At 41.9% G+C, this 22,722-nt stretch overlaps 1 protein-coding gene across 2 annotated transcripts in view; it reads left to right on the top strand.

The window, feature by feature from the left end:
• Window positions 1-22,722, top strand: part of SMAD2 (SMAD family member 2) — a 44,547-nt gene that overhangs the window by 11,544 nt on the left and 10,281 nt on the right. Inside the window, exons 2-7 of one of the 2 annotated variants that reach the window (XM_069881009.1) lie at window positions 12,984-13,073; window positions 14,244-14,437; window positions 15,043-15,177; window positions 19,330-19,404; window positions 20,708-20,761; window positions 21,850-22,062. In XM_069881009.1, coding sequence (XP_069737110.1) covers window positions 12,984-13,073; window positions 14,244-14,437; window positions 15,043-15,177; window positions 19,330-19,404; window positions 20,708-20,761; window positions 21,850-22,062 — 761 coding nt within the window. The remainder of the gene's footprint in view (window positions 1-12,983; window positions 13,074-14,243; window positions 14,438-15,042; window positions 15,178-19,329; window positions 19,405-20,707; window positions 20,762-21,849; window positions 22,063-22,722) is intronic. The other variant, XM_069881010.1, reaches the window with a different exon arrangement.

The raw sequence follows: 22,722 nt of genomic DNA, 5'->3' as shown, positions 1-22,722 counted from the left end.
CTTGTTTCTGTTCACTTCCTCTGACTTCGTTGCAGCGTTGGTTTGCAGAAAGCTTCTCAAATTCAGAGTGTACAGTTTTGTAGTATCATCACACATAGCTTTCGTTGGCTTCAGTCACACTGCATTGTTTGAAGCAGACCAGCAGGATACAAGAGAACAATTAGGAGCTGGAATAAGTTCACATCTCGCTGCCTATGTTTCAAAACTGGCAGAAGAACAATGAGATTGGGGAAATCCCCTTGGACAAGTGCTGCATGGTAATCTGACTTCAGCGTTTTTTCAGGAAAGATCCCCTCAAATTGTGGGTTTTTTTTTTTATTCCAAAATGTGCAAGCAAGTTTCAGTAGGGTCAAGTATTGAAATGATTCATTTGGAGCCTTTGCCTGTATTTGTGGGTAAACTGACCATTTCTTTGAATGCTTAGGATATGTCAGGGAGAATCCTGATGCATGAGAAGCAAGCTCTTGAATTTTGCTTAAATGCAGAAATTCAAAGTTTCTGTTCAGTAGAATTGGTAAGTTAAATGCAGACTTGGTCTTCACTTCCTCTTACTTTTGTGGGAGGCTTCAGGTCAGGTTCCTTTGATATTTGAAATAATTTTAACTCCTGCAAAGAGCAGCTTTCAACCAAGGTAACATGGAATGCTGTGTTCAAAATGGTGTTTTAACACTCAGGTGTTCAGTTGCAAATGTCTTTCTAATAGGTAACTGAAGGGTTAATTTCATCAACGCCGAACTGCAACACTTCTCCTCTGAAGAAAGACAGAGTTGGGATTGTTCAACCTGGAGAAGAAAGGGCTCCAGGCAGACCTTGTAGCACCCTTCAGGAACCTAAAGGAGGCCTACAGGAAACCTGGGGAGAGACATTTTGCAAGTGATAGGGCAAGGATTAATGATTTTAAGCTGAAAGAGGGGAGATTTAGTTTAGATATAAGGAAGAAAATTTTTTACTGTGAGGGTGGTGAGGCACTGGCACTGGTTGCTTAGTGAAGTTGTGGCTTCCCCATCCCTGGAAGTGTTGAAGGCCAGGTTGGATGAACCTTTGAACAGCCAAATCCAGTGGGAAGTGTCCCTGCCTGTGGCAGGGGCGTTGGAGCTGGGTGGGCTTTGAGGTCCCTTCCCACCCAAACCGTTCAACGATTCTGTGATTTTCCAGAAACACCTTCTGAACTTTAAAGTGTTTTTGTAAGCCTACAGCACTGCAGCCTCCTATCACTAAAGCTTGGTGATAGTTCATTACTATTTTTCTGTAATAAATTTCCGCTTCCGTTATGATAGAAAGAACTTGACTATAAGCTTAATGGCCAATTTAGTGTATCCATTCTGATGAATTCCACAAAGCTAGTAATGTAAGTACATTTTTAGTTTCTTTGTATTTAAATATTGAATGTCTGATGCTGTGTTTGTGCTGTGTACTAGTCTTACATGCTGATGACTTAACCTTATCGTACTTAGTTACCAGAAATCAATGTTTTATTGTCCCCTCTGCATCTCCACGAAGATGAAGTAGGAGAACAGAAGGCTTCATACTTGATGTATTTGGTCCTCTTACAATCTGCATTGGTGTGGTCATGTTAAAAATGCTGTATTGGTCTGTTCAATGATAGGAGGACATTTTTATTGGAGCCCAGTGTCAGCACATTTGCTCATCATGTGGGAGCCCTCCAGCATCTTGGCCAGTAACAGCAGACATTCCGAGAAAGATTTAAACAGCTTTCCTGGTGATGGAGAAGCTGTGTAACCCTTTCTTAAATGCTAATGTTCAGCAAGCCATTGAAAGTCATCTTGACTATAGTAGGGCAGGGAGAGAACAGGGCAGCTGCACCTCAGCAGAGGGTGGGTAGTAGTAGATCAGGGTTGTCTCCTGTTAGGTGGAGGTAGGAGTAGAAATTGTTGGATGTCCTGGGAAAGCACGTTTACTGTGAAGCAATTTGCATGTGAGGCAAGAGTGCCTGTGGGCATTGCCTGCACTGCAGATGTGCATTCTGGATATGGGTCTTGAGCAAGATATGAAGACTGCAGGACTTGTCTATGATCTTAACCCGTTTTTTCTACCTTGATCTAGGCAGCGAAGCTTAGGAAAGAAGTTTTGATTCTTATTGTAAGGGTGTCCCCTGCATACTCAGATTTTCTTGCTGATGGTGGTGAAACACTGGCCCAGGCTGCCCAGAGAGTTGGTGGCGACTCCAGATCTGGAAACATTCCAGGTCAGGTTGGATGGGGCTCTGAGTAGCCTGATCACATTTTTGAAGGTGTCCCTGCTCACTGCAGGGTGGTTGGACTGGGTGGTCTTCCTGGTCCCTACCAATCCAAGCCATTCTGTGATTCCGTGATTTTCTGCCAATAGTATACAATACAGGGTTCCATGTTCTTTTTGGGGCCTAAGGGGAGGCCTGTAGTGAGGCACCTTTGCTACTAAGTTGCTTGCTTGATTTTGCCTTTGCTAAGCACATAAGGCAGTATAATATATCAGCAAACATGCTGTTATATTTAAAAATGAAATACTGCTTTCTTAGAGCTTTTTAGAGCTTTCTTGACAGTTGTGAATTTTCTTTAATATTTCTCATAAAATACAGGCATTGCTGTGAGTGAAGGAAATCATTCTTGTATTTACATATTTACCAAACATGGATCCAAGGGCTGGAGCACCTTTGTTATGAGGAGAGGCTGAGAGAGTTGGGGTTTTTTAGCTTGAAGAAGAAAAGGCTCTAGGGAGACCTTAGAGCAACTTCCATTATTGAAAAGGGCTCCAGGAAAGCTGTAAAGGAGGCTTTCTGCAGGGGTCTGTAGTGATAGGATGAGGGGGAATGGCTCTGAGTTGGAGGGGGAAGGTTTAGATTGGACATTAGGAAGAAATTCTTCACACTGAGGGTGGGGAGGCCCTGGCCCAAGTTGCCCAGAGCAGTGGTGGCTGCCCCAGCTCTGGAGATGTTCAAGGCCAGGTTGGATGGGGCTTGGAGCCCCTGATCTGGTGGGGAAACCTCTGCTGCTGGCAGGAGGGTTGGAACAGGATGGGCTTTAAAGTCCCTTCCAACCCAAGCCGTTCTGTGATTATATGTCCTATGTACACTTGTCCTCCTGGTTTCTTGTGTGGCTCATAGGGGAAGCTGGCCAAGAGCAGCTTCAGTTTGAAATAAGGTGTTAAAAGATACTGTAACTGTTCAAAGACTAATTATTTTGCTAAGTTAGCATATTTATCAAGGAACATGGACAAAATAAATGTCTTGCAGAGCTAAGCCCTCCTTCTCATTACCCCAAATACCCACTTCTTTCAGGTCAATTGAAATGTCACATCCCTTTTTCAGCTGTCCATCACTTACAAAACAGCCCGCTCATCCAGTAGCATCAGCTCCTCACCCACTTAAGGATGGAGGACTGCTTGAGAGAAATTATTCAACTTAGCCCTTGGTAGCTGTACCTTTTATCTTGTGGGAAAAGCTTTCACCACAGCTACTGTGACTCATGGTGGTTAAGGAACATGAGATAAAGGCCATTTTTTACTGTCTGTTTGGTGCTAGTCCTGAAATGTGAAAGCCAAGCTCTGTATATGTCTTTCAAAAGCATCATCTTCTATGAGATTGGTGTTTGCTGTTAGCAAAACTATTTATTGAGGCTAGATCAGCCAGTATTGTGATGGATCTGTCTTCCTATAAAGGTACTTTATGCTTTGATACTTCTGATTCTGTTCAGGTCTGTTGAAGATGATAGAGAGCATTTATCTGGGTCGTTGTCGCTCACTGCATGATCATAGACTCACAGAATGGTTTGGGTTGGAAAGCACCTTAAAACTCTTAACAGTTCCACCCGCCCTGCCATGGGCAGGGACACCTCCCACTGGATCAGGTTACTCCAAGCCCCATCCAACCGGGCCTCAAACACCTCCAGGGTTGTAGCATCCATGGCTTCCCTGAGCAACTTGTGCCAGTGCCTCAACCACCCTCACAGTGAAAAATATATTACTAATACAAATCAGAGAAAAAGAAAAAGTTACTGCATGTGGTATGAAATTAAATTGAGATGAAAGTGTTAGGTTCTTTAAGTAACTTGTAAGTAAAAGAAGGGTATTTAGCACCTTGATGTTGCTTCCAGTCTGGAAGACCATGCTAATCATCCATCTCTATAGCTGGAGCATTTCAGTGGTAGTTTAAGCATTAGCAAGGAGTTACTTCATCAACTGTTTTCATAAGCATGGTGTGGTGAGAGTGGAGGACAGACGGTGATTTATCTGTTAGGATGAGCTGGTGAACATTCTTGCTTCATGGCTGCCTGCTACACAGTGTGATGCAACATATCCCTGGCTATACAACTCTGATTCTTTCCCTCAATGGGCACTTCCAGAGCTTTTTCCAGGGTTTGCTTCTGAAAATAGTTTTGATCTTTTATTTCTTTCAGGAAGTGATGGTCTTTTATTCTCTGGAAAGCTTTTCGTAGAATCATAGAATGCCCCCATAGAATGCCATAGAGTCCAGCTCCTGTCCCTGTACAGGACAACCCCAACATTCACACCGTGTGTCTGAGAGTTTCTGGAATGTGTGTGTCAAAGGTTTCTGGAATATTGTCAGGCTTGGTGCCGTGACTGCTTCCCTGGGAGCTGTTCCTGGGCTCCACCACCCTCTGGATGTAAAACCTTTTCCTAATATCCAACTTAAACCTCCCTGGCACATATTCCTGCTGTTCCCTCAGATCCATTATTGGTCACCAGAGAGAGGAGATAAGCACCTGCTCCTCCTCCTTCCCTTGTGAGGAAGCAGTAAACTGTGACAAGGTCTCACCGCAGTGTCATCCAGGCTAAACACACTTTTTGTTAGAGTCTGAAGACGTTTTCCAATGTGGCATTCCCAGATGAAGTACAGATAACTTACCTTCAACATTAGTTTGCTGAAGCATGTAATGAGCATGGTATTTTCAGCTGTGGGAGTTTCAAACTTACAAACTCCTATCCCAGTGGAAGGGCTGTATTTATGTTTCAAATGATACTGTGAGCAACTGCAAAATAGTTCAGTAATTGGAAGCCGTTTATCTGATATAACGCTGTAACAAATGAAAGTAGTGTAGGAATTCCAAGTTATCATTTCAAGAAGGCCCTCTTAACATACAAACATTCAAATCCTCAGAGCTTGTGGGTCCACATGATAATCTTGTTTTCCTTGTCAGTGGTGATTTTCTTCCCCACCCCAGAGCTGCCATTGTGAAGGTGGTTGTACACTTGGCATCCTCACTGGATGCAGAGCATCTGGAAGTCACTGTTCTTGAAAAAAAAGCTTGTGATAGAGGGGCATAAATCTGTGTTGTGGTTAATCTCATCTCCAGTCAGACTCCTTCAGAGATAGAGACTGCAGCTGCTGGGGGCTGTGGTGTTACATTGAGAGTAGAGAACTTCATGGTGAGTTTCCCAGCAAAGCTGTTAGCTCATTGTTTCCATAGGCTGCTTTTGCACATTCCCTGTCTTCAGTCCCTCTGGCTTAAGACTTGTGGCTAGCTCCCCACCAGCTCTGAAGTGAGGCTGAGCAGCGTTGCATGCCTTTTATTTCTTATTCCCAAATGGCATAGCTGTGCTGCTTGACCTTGCCACTTAGAAGGTTAGAAGTTTGCAGGCAGCTCTCCACCTGACTTTGAGCAGAGAGTAAAGACTCCTGCATCTGAGCAGACCATATGGGCAACAAGAAAAGAAATAAATATCTTAATTTTTCTTGGTTTCCATGGATCATGGAAAAGTTGCTCTTGAGCAGAAGTTGCTAGTTGGTATACCTCTAGCATCTCATGGCATCAAGAGAAAAATAAACTGTTTGGCTGCTTTATTTTTTTCTGACAGCACTGAGCTAGTGTGTCAGGATTTGAGAGGAGGGAGGAGGATAAAGTGCTTTGAAGAGGCCCGCCTTATATTTGTATTTCTGCCTTTTATGCAATTTCTTGGGCATGTGACCTGGAAGAAGCATGGCTTTAGAAAACGCAACAGAGACATTTACTGTTCATCAAGATGCCTTGTTGGCCCTGTGCTCTGTTGAACTGGAAGAAACTAGCTACTGGCCCTGAAATGAGCAACAGGCGACTCGAATGTTAGGTTTTAAGGTTTTTGGTTTTGTTTTTTTTGTACCTCACATTCCATGTTGTGTCCCCTGTGGATGTCCTTAAAGCTGGATGGAATGGGAGTTGTTCATTGACCTTTTCCTTTACCCACAGTGTTAGAGAGGTTAATTATATCCTGTCCGTCCTGCTTTTCTGGCTATTTTGATGTGTTATTTTTTTAGTGTGCATCCATTTATAAGGAAGGTTACTTATGTAATTTTCCTTAGTGCAGCAGGTACACCAGTGATGAACCAGAGCCTAAGTCATTGTAGCATCATTCCTGCCTTGATTTCCTGCCCATTTGTTATGAGAAAACGGAATTCCACAGATCTCATCGCCATTTCTTACTGCTGTAATTTTGTTTTGGATAACTTGGTGTAGCTCTTGAAGCAAATCTGCACAGCTTTTCTGCCCCCTTGACAAAATAGCAGTCAAGATAGTAAGTCCTATCAGTGTTAAGATGATGTGAAGGTGTTGGTGTGCTTGTGTGAACAAATTTCTCTAGTTCATGTGAAAACCTGATCTTCTTTTCTGTTGTTGGTGTTTTCTTCCTTAGTCTTAGAGTGATAACAAGAGTGAAAACAAGTACCTGCCTTGCATCAATAGGGAAAGCTTTGCATGAGGATTCTGGAATCTGAAAACAAACTTTCATTCGTATCTCCCATTTTAAAACACATAAATGGCATTCTGCCACAGTTTACTGAGATTCTTTTTTGTTTCATTGCAGCTCCAACACAACAAATGTCTCAGAAAACACAGGGACAGGGAAATTGGAGTCATTGGAAGGCGGGTGGTGATTATAAGATAGATGCAGGAGAAAGACAGATGGAGAAGATTGCCTTGAACATGGACTTGCAAAATTGTTAGTAGCTGTAGATCTAAAAGACGTTAGGCGTTCAGTGTAATGTTTCACAAATAAGCAAGTGAAATGTCCAACAACATTCTATAATGTTCTTATAATGTAAGACCATGTGAAAAGTCTTTTCCCAGTTTTCCTGTAGCTCCTTTCAGTACTGGAAGCTGCTCTAAAGTCTGCCTAGAGACTTCTCTTCTGCAGACTGAACAACCCCAACTCTTTCAACCTGTCCTCATAGCAGAGGTGCTCCAGCTCTTGGATCCTGTTTGTGGTCTCTCTGGACCCGTTCCAACAGTTCCATATCCTTCTTATGTTGGGGATTCCTGAACTAGGCACAGGACTCCAGTTGGGATCTCAGGAGAGCACAGTAAAGGAGGAGAATGCAGCATTGCCAGTAATGTAAACAGTTTCAGTGGTAGGACAGTTGCTTTATTCATTGTGTCTCTAAAAACTCTTTAGTAGCAACACCTTATAATATGCAGACAGCAGCCTGAGCATGTGTGTGACAGTTTTGCTGTACGTATGGTACTGTTTAAAAGTCTGCTGGCTTTGTGTTCTTTCAGCTCAGGTAAAACAGCCTACCACCTTTATCCCTAGCTGTGTCTTCTATTTTGCAAATGTACATGGGGACTGTAAAAGGGACATCTTGAAATGTGTGCAGTGCTTTGTGTAGGGACCAGCTTGTTTGATGCTGTGGTCATGGAATATTCGCACTTGCAATGATTTGCTTGGATCTCCAGATCAGTACATGTGGCTTTTAACTGTCCTGAGAAACTGAGGCTCATTAAGCAGCCTAGGTTGAATAGCAACTTCAGCTAGCTTTGTTAGTTGGCATCTGGACATAAATGAGGCAATTGTTCTGTGTAGCTGCATCTCCAACTAAAGCTTCTAATTCAGAATTTAACATCCACTGCAAGACAGGATGCAGTGGATTTCTGTATTCGCTAATATGAGGTAATTCTGTTGGAGGCTAACATTAATTTGTTGGTTGGCAACGGTCATCTTATCCTGTTCAGCCTTATCCTGTTCCTTTCTTTTAACCTTGATGGGTCAGTGTCCTTCGCCACCTAATCATAATGCAAATACAAGAGCCTGTTCTGAGGCAGTGTGTTCCAGTTGAGCTAATATCCGTGTATTATTGGACTTCAATTCCTCCAATAAAGCAAGCAGTCGTATTGCTGACTTGTGTGTGTGGCACAATCCACATTTGTCCATCTTCGTGGGCAGATCAATAATTAATCTGTGTTTGAACTGAAACTCAATAGTCCAATTCTGTAGCAGACTTACAGATACTGTTATCCCACTAAGATAGTTTGCACTGTTGAAGCTGGTTGGGAACATCATCCGGGTTATGTAGACCAGGCAATACAAATACTTCTTGGTTATCTTTAATATTTAGATTTTGCCTGTGTCCACATTTTTCTTGTATGTGTCATTATTTTCTGTCTTGCTCAAGAAAGGCAGTTTTGGCACTTGGTCTCAAATTTATGAAGCATTGCTACAGCTCTTTGCTGTTTAGGTAATTTCTTGCCCAGAGTAGGGTTTTTTTGGAAGTCAGATTTTCCTGTTAAAGGAAATGATGACATGGAAGAAGTGAAAGCATACTGTATGCTGTTGCATGCTGATAGCCACATTAAAGATTCTTCTTGCCAGAACTGTACAATATCATCTGAGATGCTGCTCCTTATAAGCATATGAAAAGTCAGGTTGAAACATCAACTCTCACAACCCTTCCACTCAGGGAAAGGCTCCAATGGAAGCAGCTTCAATTCCACTCAGTAATAACTTGTCTGACCCTCTCTTTACCAAATTGCTCCTCTGGGTGGTCCTGAGATGGGGGCTGTGGGACTGACTTGTCACAGGTTTGGTGCGTAAGCCATTTAACTAGATGTCTGCTAGATTTTGACTTTTCTCTAAAAAAACCACTGATCTCAAGAGTAGTTGTTACTCCTTGCAAGTGTCCTTTGAGCATTTTTCAAAGGATTTTCTTTCGTTAGAACGAAACGATTTTCTTTTGTTAGAACCTCAAAACATCTGGGAAGCTGAGCCAAGTTGATGTTTTATATCCATAGAGTCCCTTATGATAAATCTGCTTATTTTGTGGGGTCTGCAAAAGCAGCAATCCAGTATTCAGGCAAGCTTGCTCTGGGAGTGTGAGAGGCCACAGAACATAGTGATTCACTCATCTAAGCTAGTGGTGAAAAGATAAAAATATTAGCTTTTGTGCAGTTGACCTTGTTTCTGTCAACAGACAAATTGTTTTGAAAACAACAGTGAAAACGCTTCTTGGAATGAAAGTCTTCGCTCTGGTGGGAGGAAGTGTATTGGCTTTAAACTTGTGTTTTGGAGAATGTTGAAAAGTTGTCTACACAGGAAAGCTGTAAGTACAGCTTGGGTGCAGGAGGCAAATTATATTTTGAAAACAATGATGGCTTAGGAGTGCTGCAGGAAACAGTGAGTTCAAATCCAAAATCCCCTGTTTGGTAAAACTCGAAGCCAAAACGTGCTTCTAGATTCCAATTTGAGGTCAGTCTGCTTTCTAAAGGTGAAATTTTGATCCATCTTGGCTGCCTCCCTCCTAATAAATTAAACGTGCCTGTGAAGTGTTCCCAGGCACCATGGCCCACTGGCTCAGAACTGCCTCGTCCATACTCTTAAACTCTTAGCTATCGAGGCAGGATGGCCGCATCTGAACTGCCCACTGTGAGTGGTCCTGATGATGTGTGGCTCACAAACCTGGGAACTGTGTGGGAGAGCAGTAATTGGCACAGCACAGTGCTGGGGAATGTCCTAGCTGCTTTCTAGCGTACGTGACAGTGTTCCGGGGCCTGGGAATGTTTCCAGACAAGACTTAACTTATAAGTACAGTTGTTACTCCTTGATTCTTCTAAATTCTTTATGGACCAAGGCACAGAAGGACTCCTCACATCTGGAGGGGTTTAGAAAGCTTCAGAAAGGTAGGTTTGGGAGAGAATACCTCCTGTTTTTGGGGAGATGGGGGTTGAGAGTAATTCTGTACTGCTAAAAGGCCTGTGCCTCTTGTCTCCTTTTTAGATGGTTTTAGTGGTTGTTCATACACCTCTCAGACTGCAGTCACCTTCTTTCCAGCCACCACTTTTCTGGCATGAGTAGGTGTGTCTGCCCTCTTTTCAGGCTATTGCTTGCCTGTGAATGAACATACTCCGGCCTTCCAGGGAAGCACTGTGGATGAAGTATACGCTTTGTGGTCATGAGGAATTTCATTCTGATCGGGTGTGGATGTGTGTGAATATTAAAAGCCCCAGTTTACTGTTTGGGTGACGTGGTGGGGGAAGGTCTTGTGCCTCTTAAGCAGTGGATCCTTTGTGTGAGCAGAGGAGCGGGGACCTCACTTTATTTCCTCAGATATTTCTTCCAGTGCACGGTAAAAGCTGTGTTGAGCTGTCTATTGATCATATGGGGTGATTTCCTTCAGGCTTTTCAGTGTTTGCTTGTGGATTACTGGAGTTGGAGCATTGACCAAGTGTAGTTGAGACAGTAAAACGTTGATATGAATCCCAGCTCTAAGCAAACCTTCATCCTGGAAAGACAACACATCTTGTCAGCTGCTGAGTATTGGAGCAGTTTTGCTCTGACAATCACTTTTTCTGCATCTCCTCACCTGCCCTTCCTCCATGGTGTCCCAAGTTTCATTTCAAGCTGTGGCTCTGTCACACAGTCACTTCAGGATACTGTCTGTCTTCCTCTAGGCTACAGAATGTGCTGTCAGCTCTGATAGTTTGAATATTTATAGAGAGAAGAGGTTAGCAATGTAAAGTACTGTTGCTGTTCATCATGCCTTGTCAAAGGCTATAAAATTTTACTTTTGCGTGTGTTATCTTAAAAGTCTCGTGTTGCAGCTGCATGGCTTGTCACATTTATACCAGTGATACACCCTGCCATTTTGGGAACATGTAATCAGTGTGACATCATCACCTCTGAGCACTGCTTTGTATAAAGGATCCGTTGCGCAAAGGTAGTAAGCTGTCAGAGCCGACTGCGTCAATTAATATGAAGCAGGCTTTGTGTCTGCTGATTGTTCCTCTAATTTAATGTGCCTGAAGATCTGTCTCACTAGCAGTAATGGTGTGTATTTAAGAACACAGTACAGTGCAAGGAAACTCCCTGGTGTCCCACAGGCTGCCTATGAGTCTACAGGGCAACTATTTCAGTCCTTACACAGCTTCTGGCAGCCTGCTGTCCTGGAGGGGTTGTAGAAATATGCAAAGAGGTTGCAGGCCCTACTGATGTGGTGATGGTCAGTGTCCCTCTTCTGCCTGCTTTGTTTTTGGAGAGTTGTGATGCTGCTTGTGTCTGAGATAAGTATAACTTTTTCTGGGCAGTTTGCTTTCTTGAAGAGCTTAATGTGCCTTCATGTGTGATTCTCTCCTGACAAAAAGTCATCCAGCGCAAGATTTTACTTGTATCCATAATCATGTCACAGGCCATGTTTTATTTAACATTTTTATTTGTGGTAAATGCAAGCTGCTGCCAAAAATGACAGCCTCGCTTCTCCTTTGTAGTGCTTGTGCAACTCCATAGTGAACAGAGGCACTCGTCTGTCTGAAAAGTAACTCCAAACATTAATTAATTACCAGTGCATTGCTTTGGGTTGCTACTGAACTGAATGGATGTTTCGTCCTCCCTGGAGTGGCATTGGATTTCTTGTAGGACAAGTCAAGAAAGGGATGAGAACCATTCGTTCCCTTCATCGGTAGTCTACAGTTATAAGTCACCATGGAACTGAGATGGTTGGCAGCATTGAAAATGCTTCTCAGTGCAGTGCGGCTTCGCCTGCTCTTTTGTTTTATAAAAGTAGTGAATTTTCCCTGTGTAGGGAGGAGAAATAAAAGTACCTGCCTCATTTCTCTTCCCATAATTACTCAAATGCAGATTCGTGAGTGTATCAGCTAAGCAGAGGAGCTTAAATTTCAGTAGCTAATCCTGTACTTAAACTCAGGAGTTTCGGGAGCTTGGATTCTCTGGTGCAACTTTTCCGTTCACGAAAAGTAATGTAGCAGCCAGTCAAATGTCAGGCTTTGTCATTCGGGAGTGAAGCTGCAAGTTGCTTGCCAAACAAAGTCTCTTAATTTCTGAGGTGTAGAGTCTAGTTGTATGTTACTTATGTAAAATATGTAAAAGGCACCAGTTTTCAGTGGTCACAGAGCAAGTCTGTGATAGAGCTGAGCTTGGTGAGTGCTTCTGAAAGGCTGCTGTGCATCTGCAAGCCCGTGCTATTTTCTTGCTTTACTTCAACCCACTCCTTTTAGTTTGGGCTTGTCACTGAAGGCTCCTTTTTCTTCGCTGCTGTGATCTTGTCATTGAACCACTTTAGTAAAGAATTAATTCTCTCTCCTTTCCTTCTGCTTGATTTAGCAATTAAAGTTTAGTTATTCTGTAGTTAAGCCTTAAAATATTATGCTGTAAAACTGTGTTAAGCATTCTATGTTTTGTATGCAATGGAAAAGAATATTTAGTTCTTTAATTAAGGAGAGTACAGGAAACAAAAGTATCAGCTACAGTGTGCTTTTTGTCGGAGTCCAGGTGTTCTTCTTTTGGGAAAAGCAGCAAACTAGTATGTGCATGGAGAATGGCACCTGAAAGTCAGATTGTTTTGTTCAGTTTTGGATACAGTTGGCCTTTATTTGAGGTGTTAGGGAAGCTTATGTTTAAAAACAAACAAAACCAAAAAACTCAGCACAGAGACCTCCTCCTAAAATTTAATTCTGTGAAGAGCTAGGCTGAGGAAGTTTTGCCTGTTTTAAGGAACATTATAACTGTATTGACTACTTAAAACCAGGGAACTTGTTCACCTTTTAAAAACATTATCATTTACCTTGAATCACGTGTTCCATTTTGATAGCCTCCTTCATATAGAAAATATAGCATGAGATCTCAGTTTAAATGCAAGTCTAATGATGCTCTATCTTCTATGTGAAAGGAAGTATTCTGTACATTTTTCCATGTTTGACATCATGGTGTTTTGAATAACCATGTTCCATATTCATATCAATTTTTTGTTTTTGTTTTCAATTTATGCACAGCACTTGCTCTGAAATTTGGGGACTGAGTACACCAAACACGATAGATCAGTGGGATACAACAGGCCTTTACAGCTTCTCTGAACAAACCAGGTGAATATTCTGCCCTCTCTCGCATCATAGAAATCTTGTGGGAGGGATTGGCTTTGGAGGGTCTGTAATGGGATGCTTTAGCTGTAAAATAGACTAAAATGCTTCCTAGGCCTCTCATGGTACAGCATTTTAAAATACTTGCTTGCCAGTGTAGAAATACAAGTGTTCTCAGCTGATGTTTTGACCAATGAAACTCTAAATCTGGAATATTCCTTTTTCACACCAGTGCCATTGAAAGAATGGGAAGACTTGTTAAAATGCAAGCTCTAATGTGATTTTGTATTTATATTAACAAAGTTGGGATATCTAATTCTTTAGACTTAATCTTACAAAGTGTTTAAACTGCTTTGTATGCTGCAAGCTTTCTGTTAAATCTTGCTAATTGGCTCAGATGTGAGCTACTAAAGAATTGTTTGTCAATTCTTCAGTAGTTAATGGTGGGCAAATTCTAAACAGGGTCTTTATTTTTCCATGTCACATTACTTGATTTGTGTATTGAGGTTTGTCTCCCATCCCATAACAATCATAAACATCTGCATTTGTGTAAGCATATGCAGTCTGTCTTAAAACTAGCAAAACGTTTTCAGCTGGTAGCAAGGCAGATGAAGTCAAGAAGATCAGCTGTACAGCCCTTACAAGATGAGCATTCATGCTTTTTGCATTACAGTTATACTGACATGTGGATTGCTGGGGCAGCTGACTGCTTTATAGGCTTATTTGCAGTCCTGTGGGCATTCTTATAGTTAAAAGCCATGAAGCATCCATGCCACAGCAAAGCCTTGAGGTTTAGTAACGGTAGGGACTATTAAGTGTGCGATTACTTTTTTTTAAAATTTATTTATTTATTTAACAAATGTCTTCTGCATTTAAAAAGAAAGTATATGAAGCAATCATCTTAAATACTTGGTTGGAGGTTAAGTGGCTTTTAATGAACTCTAAATTCACTGGCAATAATTTGAGCAGCTTGAAAATATCTTAAGACACTGCTTGATACCATCATTTTTATCACATTTGAATCCTTTTAACAAGAGTATAGATGTCACTAACATTGTCAATCTGCTGAATCCTGAGAACGAACAAACTACCCATCCTGTGTGTGTACGCTTTTGCTTAAGCAGTTGAAAGACAGCGTGCAGTCTGTAAATACTTCTCCACATCTTTCCCATCTAGATCTCTCGATGGCCGTCTACAGGTATCTCACCGTAAAGGATTACCGCATGTTATTTACTGTCGTTTGTGGCGCTGGCCAGATCTTCACAGTCACCATGAACTCAAAGCAATTGAAAACTGTGAATATGCTTTTAATCTTAAAAAGGATGAAGTATGTGTAAACCCTTACCACTACCAGAGAGTGGAGACACCAGGTAGGAAGACTCTGACTTTCTGTAGCAGCATCTGTCTGTGTACTTGTTCAGCTTAATGTTTTAAGTGAAAAACAGAAAAAGATTATGTCTTCTCTCACCAGAAGTACTCCCAGAGATACAGCTTTTGCGAATACCATCCCCTGGAAGTTTTTAATAGTAAAGACACTGGAAAATCGTATGTCACAGAATGTTTTCAGTTGGAAGGGACCCTAAAGACCCTCCCCAACTGCCATGGGCAGGGACGCCTTCCACTAAACCAGGTTGCTCATCAGTCTCTACAAAGGTGATGGTCAGCCCTGGTAAACACTTCCAGCACTGCTAGAAGTTCCCAGCTGGCTAAGTACAGCCTGGACTGAAAATAAGAACAGGGATGACTTACCTGTGCTAATATGGAATGGTCCTGCTCAAGAGGACTCAACTTCCACCTCAGGAGTATGGTTTTGCTATTAAGGAGTACAGTTGCAATGTGAGCAGTACTGAGAGTCTGAAAATTTTAAAGCCTGTTAAGAAATTGCTAAGTGTTATAATTTTTTTTTTTTACTTGGTAGCTTGCAGAAATGTGTGTTTTGAGAGTCTTACTAATGCTTTGAATTTTGCTTTTCCAGTCTTGCCTCCTGTACTAGTGCCACGGCACACTGAGATTCTAACGGAGCTTCCTCCTCTTGATGACTATACCCATTCCATTCCTGAAAACACTAACTTTCCAGCTGGAATTGAACCACAGAGCAATTACATACCAGGTATTTTCTTAACTCCAACCACAAATAGTTCACTTAAGATTGTGCCGCTGGAGCAAAGATCATAGTAACATAGAATGGTTTGGGTTACAAAGGACCTTAAAGCTCATCCAGTTCCGACCATCTGCCATGGGCAGGGACACCTCCCACTGGACCAGATTGCTCAAAGTCCCATACAACCTGTCTTGGATGGGGCAGCCACCACTTTCCTGGGCAACCTCTGCCAGTGCCTCACCACCCTCATTGTGAAGAGTTTCTCCCTTGTATCTAAGCTAAATCTTTCCTCTCCAGCTTAGAGCTATTCCCCTTCATCCTATCACTACAGGCCCTTCTAAGAAATCCCTCCCCAGCTTTCCTGTAGTCCCTTTCAGTACTGGAAGCTGCTCTGGTGTCTTGCTGGAGCCTTATCCTCAGAGAAGGCTGAACAACCCCAACTCTCTCAGCCTGTCCTTGTAGGAGAGGTGCTTCAGCTTTCTTATCATATTTGTGGCCTCCTCTGGGTGTGTTCCAGCAGTTCCACATCCTTCTTAAGCTGGGGATTCCAGAGCTGGACACAGGACTCCAAATGGTGGTAATATCTTTCTAAGTGATTAGAGTAATTGAAAGATGCACCAATAAATTTAATATAGTTGGTTTCCTATATTAATTCCAGTGGAAATACCTGAACACAGCTGTTTACACAACGTGTTCCTGTGTGAAACCACATTGCTGTGGTTTCACAATAGCTTACGTGGTTTCACTAGCTTGTCAAACATGGAGAATGCTAATGAATACAAAGAAGACCTTCTTATGCTTTTAAGCCTGTTTTGAAAATATATGAAGTACTGAAGAACAAGTAGCTGCTTAATCTCATCATGTGTATTATGTGGGGAAAACCTCGAACAGCAGAACAGTGACTTGACGTGTTCTGTAGGTGCACAGTTGATCAAGGTCTGTTTTGTGTATTTGTTACAGTGGTGTACATGCTGTTTTATCTTTCTGGTACAAAAGAACAACCTAACTATATTGAACTGTTAAAGGATTTCTTCTCCCTCCTTTTGCTTCTTCCCCTCTTCAAAACAATAACTAAAACTAATCTGTCACAGTGCACTTGAAAGCCTGTACCTGTGTCCCAACATAAAATAAGTGACCTTTGTTTCCTGCCCCAACTTCCTGCTTCCTAACTCTTTGGGAAGTTTCCTGGAGCTCTCCTAGGTGGAAAACAGGTTGGCTGGCTGGGCCCAGAGAGTGGTGGGAAATGGAGTTAACTCCAGCTGGAGGCCAGTTACAAGTGATGACCCCAGGGCTCAGTGCTGGGTCCAACCCTGTTCAATGTCTTCATCAATGACCTGGATGAAGGCATCGAGTGCACCCTTAGCAAGTTTGTGGGTGAAGGGACTGGAGAACAACTCTCAAGAGGAGCAGCTGAGAGAGCTGGGGTTGTTTAGCCTGGAGAAGAGGAGCCTGAGGAGAGACCTTATCGCTTTTTACAACTACCTGAAAAGAGGTTGTGGAGAGGAGGGTGCTGGGCTCACTCCTAAGTGACAGGGGACAGGACGAGAGAGAATGGCTTCAAGCTCCCCCAGGGAAGGTTCAGGCTTGACATCAGAAAAAAATTTTTCATGGAAAGGGTCATTGGGCACTGGCAGAGGCTGCCCAGGGAGGTGGTTGAGTCACCTTCCCTGGAGGGGTTTAAGAGACAGGTGGATGAGATGCTGAGGGGCATGGTTTAGTGTTTGATAGGAATAGTTGGACTCGATGATCCTGGAGGTCTTTTCCAACTTGATGATTCTATGACTCTGTTTCAAAAGCTTACTTGTTGAAAGCCACCATTTGAAAGTTCAACATGGTGGAAATCGGCTAAAGCCACTAGGTAGTTATTTCCAGGAAGTCTGTTCAAGGTGATTGCGAACACTGACATAATCTTCAAGTGTTTATGCAGCCAAGAACACCTCTCCATCACTGACACCTTTATGTTGTGTTGCTGTCATGGCATTTTACCTTATTTGACCTTTCTAATGTGATTTTCGGGACTTAGCTAAGTTCTGGTAAATTTTCGAATCATAAAATCATCAAAGCTGGAAAAGACCTCTAAGCTCATCGAGTCCAGCCATGAGCCCCACCATGCCCACTAAACTATGTTCTGAAATGCCATGTCCAGACTTTTTTTTAACCACTCCAGGGATGGTGACTCCACCACTACCCAGGACAGCATCTTCCAGTGCTTCACCACTCTTTCAATGAAGATGTTTTCCCTAGTATCCGAATGTATACCTCCCCTGCCACAACTTGAGGGCATTTCCTCTCATCCTGTCACTTGTTACTTGGGAGAAGAGACCAGCACCTGCCTTGGTACAATTTCCTTTCGAGGAGCTGTGGAATTGTCTCGCATGTCTTTGCAAGCCTGGTTCAGAGAGGCGCTGTCTTTAGCAGTCAGGCCAGTGACTGTGCTGGTTTTGCACCACAGTGCCGTCTTGGCATTTGGTTGCACACCGGTTGGGTTTGCTTGTACGTGGGAAGATGATGATTGTGAAGGTGCGGGAGCCCCTTGGGGCTTTGTGATCCTTTTCAGGTTACGGATGCACAGAGCTGCTTTGTCCAAACTTCTGGCAGGATTCAAGCTTGGCTGAGAATTTCCAGTGCCGCACTTGAGCCTGCATTACCAGCCATGGTGGTGTTCAGCCTCTGGCCCTGGAACTGTATTAATAGTAATAGGTGGAGGAAGTTTTTCTCTGTTCAGAGACGAGATATGGAAAATAACCTGTACCAAAGAGCCTAGATTAGCAACTGGAAATAGGAGGCGTGAGTTGGATTGGAAATGATTATTGACCTTTTACCACGGCTGTGGGCTTAACTCTAGCTTTGGATATGGGTGGAGTCCATGTCATTACACAGAATTCTATAAACATGTTCAAAACGAGTATGATTTTTCTTGTCATACTTCTTCCTAGTAAAGATTTCCTTTAATTTCCCTTGTAAATGCTCTCTTGAATTTTGTCACATCTGTTTTTAGTTTTACAGAATGAACCAAAGGTACAATTCTTACGGTTCATTTTTATTTAATCAACTAACTTAATCTAGTTTCCTCTCACTTTCTTCCTTCTGATATTGCTGTATTGCACTAAATCTCAGACATGAAGTTGGATATAATTTGATTTTAGTTCTTAAGAAAAATTCTTTATCTTTAGATTTCTGCTGTTTGGTAATAATGTAATTAAATATGTTTAATCTCTCAGATGTCTCAGAGACAATTCTAAGGCAGTTGTAGAGATATTTAGGTTCAAACACTTCCACTGCAGAAAACCAAGGTTTGCCTTTAATATAAAGGAAGCCATTTGCCCTGTTCAAAGAATATTGTTTCCTGAAAGGCAGTTGGTTAACTCATTATCTGGATGACAAAGTACATTTTCAGTGGAGAAAAAGAACAGCCTGTGGTTTCGAGATATTTCTGTAGAATTAGACACAGTATCAGAATGCTTCAAACTTTGTTACTGAGTTTCCTTGGGTCTGTGAAACTTAATCTTTAATCAAAGATAGTTAAAAGGCTAAGTGATTGTTTTAACAGAGCTTGGAAGTAACAATAGTGATAATAGAGCCTGTGCAGTGTAACTAGTTACATAATATAGTTATCATTCCCTTGCTCTGACATAAACTGACATCATTAATGAGTGAGATCAATTGTTGGGTACTGAAGTAAAATAAATTTGCGGACTGAAATGAAAAATAACCTTTAAATCTAGCAGCTTTGGTAAGGCGTGGGAGGGTGCCTGATCTGGTGGTTATAATATATAGACACCTCAATTTTTTTTTTCCTGTAGAAGTCACCAGATGGTTTTTTCCTTTATAATTGTACTAAATGTGAAAGCTGTTGCTCACAGTTGCAAAATTGTTACTCATTTAGTGAAAGTATCTTGTCTTAAATGGAACAAACAAGGATTATCTGCTAATTATGTAACAGTTGAGCAGTTGGCTGGCATGCAAGAGATGATACATTTCACATAGACAATAAGGCAGGTAATGGGTTTGAAGTCCCAGCAGAAGGAAAAAGGGACAGCAAAATGAAATTCTAATTCAGTGTTCAGTTATCAGGAAGACCCGAGGACATAAACCTCAAATGCTAAATCTTATGAATTTCCCCAGTCACTGAACCAATACCTGGATTTTTCTTGTTGACAGAAACACCACCTCCAGGATACATCAGTGAAGATGGAGAAACAAGTGACCAGCAGTTGAACCAAAGCATGGATACAGGTAACATTCCCCACCCCTCACCCCCCCACTATTTTGAAGATCTGGCATCACAGGCTGTGATCCCCCTGCATAACGACATGAATTTAAGCCTGAATGACGATGGCAGTAGCCCTCAGTACAACCTGGTGTTTTCTGTTTAAATGTCACTTTGCCTTCTGCGAACAAAATAATTTTTTGCTAGGGCAATGCTTTTAAAACATTCTGTGCCATGTTAAGAATGTTTCATAACAAAAGCATACAGGTGTAATTAAGTCTTCCATCAGAAAGCCTTAAAATAGATGTTAATGGTTCACTTGTTTCAGCCCACCCCTACCTTTTACCTTCTGGAAGAAGGTTAATTGAAACAAAATGTCTCTTGCCTTAACAAGCTGCAGAAGTGCTGCATTTGGAGAACCTGCCTCTTAACTCCAACCAACTCATCACTTCTGACGTGTTTCAAACTAATTCTTTCATGGAAGGTTCTTATTCTAGGACGAATAGGAACATTCAGCATTAATGCCTTGGTATGAAGGGGTTTCTAGGTAATCTGGTTGGCCTTGTTCTTGGACGAAGCACAGTTAATGTGCTGGATAAGAACTCCCTGCTCTGTGCTGGCAGACATGAGTGTGTTTGATTAGATAATGTTAGCAACCCTTCTCATTTAATTGGACTCAACTGCACTGTTTTCTGTAAGGATGGCAATTTTTCCCCACTCTGTGGCTCTTTGTACCTTAATTAAAAAAGCCTGACATCAGCAGTCACTGTAGGGATGTTTCTGTGCAAAGTCTCTATGTGTTTTTGCCTGCTACTGCACAAAATTATGTCGGAGAGTTCATGTTTTTCTGAGCTTATTCCTTTCTCCTTCCAGGAAAGAAAAATTTCCTCTAATGAGGAAATCCTGCTTGTTCTTTTCTAGAGATAAACTCTCTCCTTTGAGAATGGAGAGGTAACATCTTGATTGTCTTGTCCACTTTCTTAGCTTTGTTTCACTGAGTTGGGAAGAAGTCACTACCTTCTCTCTGGAGCATGGTGCAAATAAAGTTATGTTCACAGCATATACATGAAGTAAGGGATCTGCCAAGTACACCACTAAGATGTTAATCAAGTCTTTGCAAGGAGGGGTAGGTTCCCAGGAGTCTGGAAAATTAAATGTAGTCTTAATTCGGAATGAGCATGTGATGTGCTGGAAAACTGGTTGTCGGGTGTCTGAGGTTTCTTATTCCAAAGAATAGTAATGTAGGACTACATCTAGATAATGGTTATGCCTACCCATCTGAAATAACAAGAATCCTTCACTCTGAAATAATCTGTATTGCTTCAACAGGATCTCCCGCAGAGCTGTCTCCTAGTACACTCTCCCCAGTTAATCATAGCCTGGGTAAGCTGGAAATACTTTTAATTGTTTCTGTATGTGTGATGACTCCTTTATATATATATAATTACATTAAAAATGAAAATGCACTTTAGAAAGTAAGAGCTGTATGAGGAGGAGACTTTTGGGTTGGCTTCCTGATTATAAACATAATAGGGCTGAGTTAATAACTTGTTAATAACTACTGTGGTTTTGTAACTGTGAACTTGTAGTAAAGAGAAGGAGCAATATGTCTGTGTGTGCAAGAAAAGCAATTATAAAACAAATAGTTTAAAAGATATTAGCCTGTCTATAGCGCTGCCCAGACTTGCTGTCTCCGTTGCGCTTGCGCTCTCCTGCTCTTCTCATGTCCTCTGAGCTGTGACCACAACACAACTGTTGGTCCCACATCAATTGCCCACCTGCTTTGATCAGGTGCCGCTGCTATGTGTCTGTATAAATGCCTCAGGAAGATCAGATTCCCTTGGGATTGCTTTAGGAATGGTAATAAGATATGACAGGAAAATGCTGTTCAAAACACTTAGTAAGTAATTGTGGTAGGTAGACAGGGGAGGCTGCATGGGAAAAGCTGGAGATGCACAGAAAAGATACCAAACTTTTGGTAGGGAAGAGTAAAAGCCGCTTAAAGCTAACATAAACAGGCAGCGTAAGATCTGGTTTTATACAAGGGAACATAATTTCCATATTAATATATTTTTCCTTTGTGTGGCTCAATGTTTGGTAGTTCAATCTTTTCTTTTAACATCACCAGAATGTTTTCAAGTTACAGAAAGGTAGCAGAAATGCCTCAACATCTGGCACCCACAGTAACATTAGCTTAATAATTTTAATGAGCAGAAAGCAAATACTGAATGACATGAGCTGTGGTTAGGTTAGGTCACCTCTTCTCCCCCTTCTGCTTCCCTTGTGTGGAATACTGAATTCCATTCTTTTTACTGGGAAGGTAAAACTGAAAGCAAGTAAAATATAGGGTGAGTAGTTTGAGGAGATTAACGCTGTCATTTCTGGAAGAGATGAATAGCAGGATAGGTAGACTTCTTTTCAACCTCAAATTCTGTGTTAGTCTTAATTTTTTTTTTTTCGATTTTCTTTAGACTTGCAACCAGTTACTTACTCGGAGCCTGCGTTTTGGTGTTCAATAGCATATTATGAATTGAATCAGAGAGTGGGAGAAACCTTCCATGCCTCACAGCCTTCACTGACCGTAGACGGCTTTACAGATCCATCGAATTCAGAACGATTTTGTCTAGGTCTGCTTTCCAACGTAAACAGAAATGCTACAGTGGAAATGACAAGGCGACACATAGGTAAAAGTCTCTGATCTTTTAACTATTTAATTTCCTTTTAGCCATTAAGTTATCCACAATGGTCCAGGTAAGATGGGTAGACCTATGTATTGGGATCCTTTCAGCCGTACCTAGTCAGCCATTGAACGTCTCTCTCAAGGCACACCAAGGAGAGCTTAGTTTCCCTTCCTAAGGATAGAAATAGAAACACATAGAGGTCACTGTTTCTGAAGTCAGGGAGGAATGCAGCAGCTTCTGCTATCACAGCCTGCTGCAATTGGAAAGAGATGTAGTGGTAGCTGGAGCTGAAAGGAGCTGCCTTTCCTCAGTCAGTAGTCACGAAGTCAGTGACAGCAGCTGTCAGTCTGAGTGTGGTACAGGAGGAAACAACACAGCTTTATGGGATTTCTGTTGCTTCTGTTGCTGTTCTCCACCTTCTGGAAATAGGCAGTGCTCCAAACCATCCTGAGGGATGGGCTTTTGGCTTTCAGGCTCCTCGTTAGACCACTGTGCCCTGGGTAGCGTTTATATTCAGAGTTGCTTATAACTGAAATCTTAAGCTTTAATTAGAAAATATTAACATATTGCTAGGTTTACCCTAATTATAGTTTTAGAATGGACACAGGTAGTACTTTTGAAATTCTTTTCTGTAAAGGGAAAAGCTTCCATTGAGGTGACGTG

The sequence above is a fragment of the Phaenicophaeus curvirostris genome, chromosome Z (assembly GCF_032191515.1).
Source record: "Phaenicophaeus curvirostris isolate KB17595 chromosome Z, BPBGC_Pcur_1.0, whole genome shotgun sequence".
NCBI classification, from domain to species: Eukaryota; Metazoa; Chordata; class Aves; order Cuculiformes; family Cuculidae; genus Phaenicophaeus; species Phaenicophaeus curvirostris.
Note: the sequence above shows the minus strand (reverse complement) of the source record. Positions and strands in the feature narration are given on the sequence as shown.